The following is a 12049-nucleotide window of genomic DNA, read 5'->3' as shown; positions in this document are numbered from 1 at the left end:
TTCTCCCCTCAGAACCTGCCGTTCCCGTTTCGTGCTCAACCGAACTGTGTCGTGTCAATGTGCCTGGCTGCAGTCACCCGTACAGATGGTACAGAATGAAGGAGCGGAGAGGGGAACACTCGGACGCTTCAGTGACAACGTCTATCATTAACTGTTACAATCTGCGGGTGACTTTTGCAAAGAAAATGCGGTAGAAAATGCACACCCTCATTCTTTTTTATATACTAAATTCATCCTACATTCAACTTAAGTTTCCTGAAAACTTGTGTGAAAGGTTGTCGTGCAAAACTTTTGCTGTCCGAAACAGAATAATAGCTACTAGAAAGCTAGAAAGGAAAGTACGGGAATGAGAGCATAGCGCGGCAGCTATTCTTGCACACACTGTCCACTCTGCATGATCCTAGCAGGAAAGGATCATGCTCCTGGATCCACGACCGCTCGCGATTAAACTAACGCTGATCTGACGAGAGACGAGACTCCATGGATCTCACGGCGCTCCATTGCCGATGCGAGCTCCCGCTCCACACGTACGTGTTTGCTTTTTACCGCCCCGGTACAGGTGAACCTGCACCCTCTGCAGAGAAGGAAGCAGCAGAGCAGAGAGGGGCGTGCTGGCCGTGCTGGCCGCCTGGGCAAGTCAACGGCCGCGGCGACTTGGTCAGAGAATCGAAGAAGAAGGAAAGGTTAATTATTTAACGGAGCCAGTAAACTAGTATGCCTCGCCAGAGATGTCACGGCGCCTAGCACTTGGATTTACCGAGGCCCGAATCTTGCATGTCCCCCCTGCCCCTGTGGTTAATTAACCAACTTAATTACCAATCGTACTTGCGACTGGCGTTTTTTTCTTTTGTTTTTTTCACCGTCCCCGAGCACGCAGCTGTCACCGCGCGACGGAACGAAGCTGCTGCGATCGAGAGGCAGTCTCTTACTTCCTGTGTGTTTGCATATGGGTTGTTCCTTTTTTTCGCGATGTTTGGTTCGAGGATAGGTGGGATGAAACTATTCCTCAAGGAAAATATTTTCTCCAGATGCGGGATGACTCCATCCCACCGAAACAAGCGGACAGGCGACGGTGCGAGCTCCAGCGAGGCACAGGTGGCGGTGCGGATAGAGGAGCCACAGGAGGCAGTGGAGCGATGGGCGATGGCGCAGGCTCCGGTGAGGCGGCGCGAGGTCCTCCGGGTGGCCTGGTGGGAGGCGGCAGCCAGCTTTGGCGAGGCGACCTGGTGCCGAGGCGGCGGCCAGCTCTAGTGGGTCGGCGGGCCAGCTCCAATGGGGCATCGACCAGCCGGCTTAGATGCTCGGGTGGGGAGAGAAGGCGACGGGGTGGAGGAAGCCCGACGGGAAGGAGGCAGGTGGGAGAGAGAAGGCGGCGATAGGAAGGAGGCGGCCCCTGAGGAGAAAGCGGGGAGAAAAAGATACTGAAAGAAAACAGAAGAGGATGACGTGTGGATCCTAAAATGATAGATGGGGTCTACTAAACCCTATTGCTAACTGTGTTAAAGTATCGTCCATCCCAACCCTCGACCAAACAAAAAATAGGGACGGATCTATCCCACCTCAACCAAACATTAGATAGGATCGTTCCATCCCACAAAATTAGGTCAGACCATCCCGTCCCACTTTGTCTCGGAACCAAACACACCCTTAATTGCCTCCGCTAGCTGGTCCGTGCAGGAAATTTCGGAATAACTAATTAATTATCATTCCACATCTTCTTCCATGTGGCGCGGCATATAGTGGTGGTGGTAAAACCAGCAAAGCACTCGAGGTCAGTAAGGTCAGTCTCAATATATAATTTCATTGCACTGACTTGGTAATTATGATTGTTGGTTTTTTATAGGAATGAAACTTCTTTCTCATTTCATGAAACTTTGTCCCCTCTTTCCTCGTAAAACCCTTGCCAAATCAGCAAAATTGTTAATGTAGCATAGAAATTAATGTTGATAAACTCACACTGAGATTGGCCTAAATGAGAGTTTCATAGACAATAAATGAGCTGCCACCTAGCTAATTTTATGATGTGACATGGCCTCGACGCGAGCGCGGATGAGAAGCGAAGCAAACCGAGCTGGGCGTTGCATTGAAGAGGCGGACGGCGCGTGCGCGTAGCTCCCGCGATCGGTTCCAACCGGGAATACACAGATCATTTCTGAACACTTATTATTTTTTTATACACTGATCAAACCTGGACGGAGGGAGTATATGGCATTCTTGGAAACATAAATATGAAACTTTGCATTGATAATGGTCCAATGGTATAGGATTGCTCGGTTGAATTTATTTACCCCCGCGTTGACTGAATTACGGCCTCGTTTGCCCGTCCATTAATTGGCGGCATGCACGCACGTCGTCGTAGGCGGAGGAGTAAACGCCTGCACGCACACGCGCCAGATCTGGCGGGACGGAAGGTGACCGCTGTTCATGGAGACCTGCGACTGAGCACGTGACTACGTGAGCCGCGCGTGGTATCAATGAAGCTACGAAGCTGCCATGCCTCGTGTTAACGTCCGTGCACACTCCACGCACTGGCTACTTTCTTCCATTCCAAATTATAAATTATTCTAATTTTTTTTAGAAAGTTGAACTATTTTATGTTTGATCAAATTTACAGAGATGATCATGAAAATTTATGGCACCGAATAGTTAAACTATGAAAATATATTTAATGAAGGAACTAATAGTACTTGATATTGTGAATATTAGTACTTATTGTATAAATTTGGTCCAACTTCTTAAAAAAAATTAAATAACTTATAATTTGGTAAATTTAAATAATTTATAATTTGGTACGGAGGAGTACTAGCTACAATCCGCCGCGTCCTGTGACTTTTGTGCGTAGCATGCATGGATCATGGATGCATATGCTTGTTAACTTACTCGTTGGTTTGGCCGAGTGAATAAGGCCAGAAGCAACCGCTCAAAGGAAACGTATACTTTTGTGCGTCAGAGATCGATCTCGTAGAGTGTCTGTGTATGAGCTACTCCCTCCATTCCACAGTTCGTATAGCAACGACTTTGTAGAAGAAACAAAACACACAAAAGACGTATAAGATGCATACTGGCTGCTACCCGTACGTACGTCCTACTGGCTAGCTGCTTGCTGGTCGGTCGATGATATTGACCGGCGCTACACGTACGTATACGCGTACCAGCAGGTGTGTCCGGCCGGCCGGTGAGCATTATGTTGTCGCGGTGCGATCGACACACGACCAGCAGCCAAGAGCGCGGTCGTCGTCGTCGCACCAGCTGCCGGCGACTGCCAACGACGGCGTACCGGCGGCCGATCTGGCCGTGTATGTATGTACGAAAACGATGTATCCACGGCGCAGCAGCTAGCATGCATGCAGGTAGCTGCCGTCGTCGGCCGCCATGGGTACTACACGGGTCTGGACTGTGGACCAGTAGCTAGCCACGTACGTCGACGTACGACGGCACGGTCGAGATGCCGATTGATTGCCAACAAGATACCCACCTAGCTACTAGCTAGTGTATAGTATGACCAGAGTGTACATGTAGGAGTACTCTACATACACATGTGTTAGAGTGATACGTTACTCCCCTCGGTTAAAAAAAAATTCCCTCCGTATCATAATATAGCTATGTTTAAATTTATCCTGAGTCAAATATTTTAAACTTTGACTAGCTATAGACAACAAAAAGAAATCCTAAACATCGACAACACAAAAATGATGGTACATTCCGAACGAAGCCAACTGTCGTGATCTCTAACTTTTTTTTATTTGAAATAAATTATTTTTACTGGTATTATTGAACAAAGTTAAAACATTTGACTTAGGACAAATATAAACGTTGCTATATTTTAGGACAAGAGGTAGTAGATCGTTTTAATTTTATCTAAAGTTTTTTTTTACTTTGGACAAATTCACCAAAAGATTTATAAGCACCTACAATGCCAAATAATGCACTAGCAGCAAGATACATGTTCTTAATTTGATGGGCACTAGCAATGCTGCTGCCCATGCATCCATCGATGTGCGGTGTCATGCCAAATAAAAAAGTAATTTTCATGAAAAACCTACACATTGATTTTTTGTTCCCAAACTAAATAAAGCGTAGATTAAAAGTAGGCACTATTGGCAGTCAGCTAGTCTCTTCTCTATCAAAGAATACTCGTCAGGAGAGAGAGTACCAAACTACTTTAGGCTCGCTCCTACTACCCTCACGTTTGAGTGAAATCCCGCCATGCCAAGTCAAACGTGCAAACACGCATGCACGAAAGCTACGAAAGGTTCTACTGGTTTAAATTCGATCGGTTTAAATCCGAACAATTTTACCATGCTGCTGAACAAAGTGATCTAGGTTTGCTGCACTTGTTCCGAATCCGATCCATGCGTGGAAAAAAAAGGGGGGGAGAGAAAGGGAAATTAAAGTTGCAAGCTGAGTGAGTGGGCTCGGGAAGGGAAAAGCGCGCGAGAACGTAGCGCATGCAATGTAATGCAGAAAAGGACGAAATGCAAAGGAAAAAAAAAACACAGAGACACCAAGACGACGACATGCATGGCCCTAGGCGACCGTACACGTATGAATCCATGGGGCATGCAGTGGGCACGCACGCAGGAGGGGTCGTTAGGACATGGCGATCGATCGATCCGCTTGTGCAGTGGCAGCGCCACGTCGTATGCAAGGAGGTGCTACCCAGCATGCAGGGTAGGTGTACACTGTACAGTACTTGTGATGCCACTGCTTTGTCCGGGTCCCGGCCGGAGGCCGGTGCAGCCAGCAGCTACGGACGTCGACCCACTGCACCCACCGCCGTCCGATCGTGAACGGACGTACGGACGCGTACCGCTCACTTGGTGTAGTGTACGTACTCTTGGAGATGTCAGAAACGGAGGAAAGGAATGGAGCCTTGGGCGGTTCAAAATGCTCAAGAACTTTCACTAACCTGTGTCTGCCCCCTTGGCTCAGCTGGACAAAGCGATGAACGAAGCAACTAACAAAGGTAGTAAGGGCAGTTGCACTTGTCCCCATGAAAGGGAGAAAAAGCGTAAAGGTCAGCCTCGAGATGATGATGATGATGAATTGATGATGAGGGCCATCAATCATGCATTGGAACTCTGCCGTGGTTCTGTAAATTCTTCAGGCTCCAATGCTCCTGCAGCCCTGCTCGATCTTCTCAACGAACTCTGCCGTGATAGCTCCAGTATCAGGCCCTGCTTTTCAGGTCGAAAGCCGCCGGTGCAGTCGATGCAGCCGGCAAGAATTCGAGACCGGAGCACTCGGGAGATTCCTGGAATGGAAATGGAGCTCTCCGCTTCAGTTCAGCGATTCCAGTCTCCATGTCTGAAATCGGAGCGCTGCTCGTCGCTACGCTAGCAGCAGCAGTTGGTGGAGGTGAAGGACAGGGTGGCAAGGAAAGGCGAGCCAGCGCGGCGGTCGAGCAAGATCTTTCCTTCCATGGCCGCCTTTTGCTCTTTGGAACCATCCGCGACCAAAGCGACGCGTCTGGATTGGGGACTGTCTGCCTGGCTTTTGCTCCTTGTCGTTTGAATTAAAGCTCGTCCATGCAGGCAGGGGGACCTACGTACGGCTGGCGCAAATGATTGGCAGGATTGGACATTTCGCTATTTCAGAAAGGGCAATGGGTGGGGGTAAAGTCCAAAGCAGGGCTTGGCTTTTTTTAGGGATTGGACAGCTCCGTCGTCTAGCGATGAGGTTGCTCCTGCTCATTTTTCTACGAGGGTAATGAAGTCTAAAGGTCCAACCTTTATGCAAGAAGAGATTTTTTTTTCCAATGAAAATAGTAGAACCATTGCTAGGTATTCGATCAAGATGAACAAGTGGGTGTGTTCATTTTTTTTTCCGCAAAAGGGTGTGCCTAGGGGTGGTAAAGGGTCCTCTAATTTGGTCTAGCAAATTTAAAGATTGAGCTCAATAAGGACCGGACCATAATATTATATGATTTTGAACTTAAAAATAGATAGAACTGAATTGAACTGTGAACAAGGCATGAGGGTCATGATCCATTACCACCTCTGGTGTGCCACCAAAGCCAATGGCGTCCACCGTTGCACGTGAAGTGTTTCTTCACTCGCAAATGTTATACGCTTGTAAAAACAATCATGGTAGAGGAGAACAAATGGGTTCGATCTCACTATTACGTGGTGCAAATGGCTAATTTCAAGAAAAGTTGTCTGGAATTAGCAACAGGCTATCGACCCCGTTGGTTACATGCAGCTCCACCTTTGAAAAACAATTCAGTACTATTACCATTTGCCCATTGGAAAAACTTCAGTACCTTGGACAAAAGACTATCAATGTATTGCTATATTTCTCATCTATTATGTCTTATACGATATGTTTAGGTAGATGTTATTATATGATAGAAAATTTGCATATTTTCCACTGAAATCATGATAAAATAATTATTATATTGAAAAATGGTTTATCACCGGCTTTTCATTCTGTGAGTCCGGACTCTGCTTTAAGCCCTTGCTAAGATTTTCAGTTGGGCTACAACCACGTGAAGTGGACTTTGAGTCCAGCAAGCAATTCCTCCGGCGACATGAAATGGCCCAATGATCGGGCCATTTCCTCCCCACACACGCCACTCACTCTCTCTATAAGACCCAACGGGCCTGTGGAGGCCCATTCGTCTCACACAACCTCTCCCTCCTTTGATTTATAACTTGCCAAAACAAGCAATAAAAGCCCACCGCCACAAATCCGAACCGCCTTACTTTTGCTCCAAGCAATACCCTCTCTCCCCAAACCATCTCTACCCTAACCCAGCTGACACTCCGGCCCCACTTTGCCCTTCCCCACCTGTCATCCTCATCTCCTCCCAGCCCTTCGCAACATCACTAGGCACTCCGCTCGCCACAGTTCACACCGACGGTGATCCTACTCACCATCTCTTCTTTAACTGACATATGGGCCCCAAATTCCGGTGCACACAGGGCCCACCAGTAAGCGTCTCCAGCAACGGGCCTAGATTTCCCGCACGTGCTGTGCACGTGAGCGGGGGGGAAATATCTCTGTGCCCTGCGCCTTTTAACCCATTCCCCTTCTCGCCTTCTCGCTTCGTCCGCCTCCCCCACCTCCCGTCTCCTCCCCTCCTTCCAAAACCCTAAACCCTAGCCGCCGCCGCCGCCGCCGCAGCCGTCGCGGCAGCAGAAGCAAGCCCAGCAGCAGCCATGTACGCCGCCCTCCGCCGCGCGGCGCCACTCCGGGGGCGCGCCGTGTCCGCGCTGGCGGCCGCGGTGCTCCAGCAGCAGCCGGCGGCGGCGATGGGGGCGGTGGCCCCGCGGCTGCCGGCGCAGCTCCCGGCGGCCACGGCGGCGTGGTTCCACTCGTCGCCGGCGTGGCTGGGGTTCCGGGAGACGGGGCCCGCCGGCGCGTCGGCGCGGGCGCAGTTCGCGGAGGAGGGGTCGTTCTACGAGGAGGAGAAGAGGGCGGGCGGTGGAGCCGCGGCGGAGGAGGGGCTGGAGATTGCCAAGCTGGGGATCTCGTCCAAGATCGTCGATAGGCTCGCTACCAAGGGCATCACCAAGCTCTTCCCCATCCAGGTAACGAGGAGCTGTGGATCTTCACCACTATTTCGGTCGAAGACGAATAATATGCCAGTACTATCATCTATTTGCTGTGCAAAGTAGATTTTTTTTCTTTCACGCTTGAGGTTTGATCAGATCGTAGCAACCGGGTACCAACCTACTAGCCCTATTCTCTGTAGACATACATTAAGATGATTCGATGCTTAATTAGCTATCACCAACTGCAAAACTGTTCAATTAAGTCTTCCTTTTGTTTTAGTTGTAACGCCCCAAATTTGTTACGACCAGAGATCACATACTTCTGTTCATATTTCAGTTTGGGTGGCTACCCTGGCATGGTGATTGGAGGAAACTTTAGAATTACTTGTGTTTGTTAGGGGTTAGGTGCTAATTTACCAAAGATGAATTAATTGCTCCATGTTTTGTGGATCTTGTACATGAGGAAAAAATGTTTGCTTTAAATCAGCACTGAGTTGATACTAAACCTTATCTTCAATTTTGCAACTTGTTTAGAGAGCTGTTCTTGAGCCAGCAATGCAAGGAAAGGACATGGTTGGTCGTGCCAAAACTGGGACAGGTAAAACTTTGGCGTTTGGAATCCCCATCATGGATGCTATTATCCGCCACAATGACAAGTACAAGTAAGCTAACAATATATATCTGCCACTATTTTTTTCATTTCTTCCTTTTGGTCCCCACTAATCCTGTATTTATTCTTTGTTGGGTACAGGCCTGGAAAGTTTCCCTTGGCTATTGTTTTGGCACCGACAAGAGAACTTGCAAAACAGGTTGAGAGGGAGTTCATTGAGTCTTCCCCCTTGGAAACACTATGTGTTTATGGAGGAACTCCAATTAGCCAGCAAATAAGGAAGCTTGGTTATGGTGTTGATGTGGTCATTGGGACACCTGGACGAGTGATTGATCTGCTAAAAAGAGGCTCTCTGAGTTTGGCAGAGATTCGGTTCGTTGTTCTTGATGAAGCAGACCAGATGTTGTCGGTGGGTTTTGATCAAGATGTTGAGACAATTTTGCAGCAAGTGCCTCAGCAGCGTCAAACATTGATGTTCTCTGCAACAATGCCAACCTGGATACGGAAGCTCACACAAAAGTACCTCAACAATCCTGTTACAGTTGACCTAGTGAGTTCAACTTCCAACGCTACTTTTATTTTACGTGCATTTATTGCTAGACTTCGTTACTAAAATTCACTGAATAAGCCATGTAACCGTATTTGGTGTTGATTCACTGAATAAGACATTAATCTGCATGCTCTGGTTGAAATGGGAACTAAATCAGTCAAAATGACTATGTTTTGTTTGATGGATTCCATTGTTTTGAAGTGCCACAACTTATGTTGAATCTATCTTGTTTATTGCTACATCTGGTCTAAATTCTTTGTAACTTACCCTAAAATGTGATGGCTGCTGGCAATCTGGTTTGCTAACTGTGATGGAGGACACTTCTAAAGAAAACAAATATAGAGTTGATTGCTGCATGTGGTTTCCTATGTGTGATCTATTCCATTATAAGCAAAAATGTTCTTATATGCCTCTTAAGAAATCATTTGCTAATACATGGAATTGATTTTCACTTTTTTTTCCCCATTTGTAGGTTGGTGAGGATGATCAAAAGCTGGCTGAAGGAATTAGTCTGTTTTCTATCGCTACGGAGAACCGCGAAAAACCTGCTGTCCTTGGAGAACTTATTAAGGTGAATATGAATCAGATTTGTATTATCTTTGTGCCACTGCAACTCAAATCCATTCCCAGTGGTATTAATTTACTTCTAATTCTAATTGCTGGAATTCATTGGTAATTTATTTATTCATGCAGGAGCACGCTAAAGGTGGAAAGTGCATTGTGTTCACGCAAACAAAAAGGGACGCTGATAGATTGTCATGCAGCATGAGTCGAAGTTTCCAGTGTGAAGCTCTTCATGGGGATATCTCACAAGCCCAAAGAGAGAGAACACTGGCAGGATTTCGTGATGGACGGTTTAATATTTTGATTGCCACTGATGTTGCTGCCCGTGGATTGGATATACCAAATGTTGATCTGGTTCGTGCTTCTCCCCTTCTATTGAGTTCTTTCCTTCTCTACCGACTAATTTCAACATCCATTGACTGGTTCTCCTTCAGGTGATACATTTTGAACTGCCAAACTCGTCTGAGATATTCGTCCACAGATCTGGCCGAACTGGCCGTGCTGGAAAGAAGGGTACTGCAATTGCGATGTACAACTATCGACAAAATAGGGACGTCCAGTCCATTGAACGTGATATTGGATCCAAGTTCAAAGAGGTTTGTTGGCATTGTGCAATGCTGTTTTATCGTGCTTTTTTGGTTGCGTTATGCTCATGTAGTTTTATATTGCCTTGCAGCTTCCAAAGGTAAATGTCGAGGGATCTGTCTTGCTTGGTGGTGACTTCGATTCCTTCGGTGGTGGTGGTGGTGGTGGAGGGTATGGTGGATCAAACTTTGGGCGCTCACGGGGCTCCGGTGGACGTGGTGGTGGTTTTGGCAACTCATCAGGCAGGGGTGGTGGATTTGGCCGATCAGGAGGTAGTGGTGGTGGATTCGGAGATTCAGGATTTGGCCGCTCAGACGGTGGATTTGGTGGCTCTGGATTTGGCCGTTCAGGTGGCGGAGGAGGTTTTGGTGACTCTGGGTTTGGTCGCTCAAGTGGTGGATACGGTGACTCAGGGTTTGGTCGCTCAAGTGGTGGTGGATCTGGTTTTGGTCGTTCCGGTGGATTTGGGGATTCTGGCTCAGGTCGGTTTGGTGGCGGTTTTGGTAGTAGCTCAGGTGGTTTTGGTGGTGGCTTTGGTGACAGGAAGTCGGGTTGATTTGGCAACTCGTCTTAGTCTGAAGATGGACTTGGGCAAAAGTAATAACATCTACCCTTAATATGGTTATCCTGATGATTAGTATGGACATTTGAGGGTCATAATAGAGATAGGCCATTCTTGACCCGTTGTTTGATCCCTCTGAGGCTCTGTTGGTGACAAGGCTGGAGTCACTGCTGTGGAAAACACTCGCTTATCCTTTTGTCTGGAGAGGGATTGATCAGAATGCAGCAGGAAATAATCACGAGTGCTATTTTTCATTACTGTTTTGTTTTTTCCTTTGCCTTTTGATCCTTCAAGCTCTAGCAATAGATCATACCTGTAAAATATGCAGAGGGTTCTCTGCGGATGATTTTCTTATATCGTTTTTGGTAGTGGCACTGTACTGTATGATGATTTTGGTGCGACCTTGTAGGCCATTCTGACCTGAATGACGTTCTCTATAATCGTATCGTATATCTACCATTCTACCCCACATAAGCTTTTGCCTTATCTTTTGGTGGCGACTTTTCTCTTGAAAATAAAAGGCTCCGGCTTGATCATGAAATTCAAAATTTATGGAAGTGTTTAAATTATCAACCAAACAGCGCTTGGTATGTAGGTCCTGGAAAGAAAGATCCTTCTTTCTGTCATATGAAAGACATTTTTTGTTCAGAAGTCATGTTTCCACCTATTTCAATGATTGGCAAAATCTTGCCATGACATGTTGAACATCTGTTTTTAGAGCTGGCATCGCCTCCGTCCATTTTACATTGATAACCAGGACAAAAAGGACACGCATTACTGGTGGCACAGTTGATGGATGGGCTCTACTACTGCGTAGCTTGGGACTTGGGAGCTCATTTGGGTGTCCAAGCATTTAGCATCTTCTCCAAGCTCATTCAACGAAGACAAACCTCTCATTTAAGGACGTCCCAGTGTTTCTTGTTGAGCTCATTTGGGCGGGGATTTGATGCAAAGCGCATAACACTGTTTCTTGTTGGAGAGGGATCCCAGTGCAGTGCATGGTATAATTATAGTTGTTTGGGAACACAGGCAAGTCATCTATGTGCACAAGATAAATTGCACTTCAATACATTTTGGATAAGAAAACTTGTACTAGATCATGAACAAAAAAGAAGATTACATGGATATTCTTCCGATGTTAAACTAGCTTGCACTGTGGATTCAGAGTTGACATCACATCAGCCGGCTACTAGTACAGATTTGACAAGTCACTTTGACCTCTATAGTTGAAGAGGAATCGAGTTCATGGCTAACAGCCCTGAAGGCAAACTTGCAGATAGGATCTGCTCCAAGAGCCGGAGCCTTGAAATACAGAAACAAGGGAGAATTCAATCTCACCGCGACCACAAATCTCTTCAGCTCACATAGGTCCCCGATATCGCCACGGATCGAAGATCTTGATTTCGTGCGGTATCCGAGCAACGAAACCACAGGTCCAGACCGCTGGGACGATGATGATGATGATGCCTCCCTGGATGTATCTGTTCCATCCAAACTTGTACCGTTGGTGATTGCTCCATCGATGAATGTGGCAGCCCCATCGATGAGCGGCAGATCGTCGTCTTGCATTGTGTCCCCGCTCTGCTTCATCCTGATGTCGTACTCGATCAGCACTCGGCACTGCAAGTAGACGCCTCTCCTCGGGCCGGAGAGGTAGATGAAGGGGTCCGAGGTGAGGTCTT

At 47.2% G+C, this 12049-nt stretch overlaps 1 protein-coding gene across 1 annotated transcript; it reads left to right on the top strand.

Moving 5' to 3' along the window:
• Window positions 1-7063: 7063 nt before the first annotated feature.
• LOC117848731 (DEAD-box ATP-dependent RNA helicase 9) lies at window positions 7064-10751 on the top strand. Its single transcript, XM_034730252.2, has 7 exons — window positions 7064-7532; window positions 8031-8158; window positions 8248-8656; window positions 9129-9227; window positions 9350-9574; window positions 9655-9816; window positions 9897-10751. The coding sequence occupies exons 1-7, from the start codon at window positions 7161-7163 to the stop codon at window positions 10359-10361; spliced, it is 1860 nt and encodes a 619-aa protein (XP_034586143.1). The 5' UTR covers window positions 7064-7160; the 3' UTR covers window positions 10362-10751.
• Window positions 10752-12049: the final 1298 nt, after the last annotated feature.

This window comes from Setaria viridis, chromosome 3 (assembly GCF_005286985.2).
Source record: "Setaria viridis chromosome 3, Setaria_viridis_v4.0, whole genome shotgun sequence".
Taxonomy (NCBI): Eukaryota; Viridiplantae; Streptophyta; class Magnoliopsida; order Poales; family Poaceae; genus Setaria; species Setaria viridis.
Note: the sequence above shows the minus strand (reverse complement) of the source record. Positions and strands in the feature narration are given on the sequence as shown.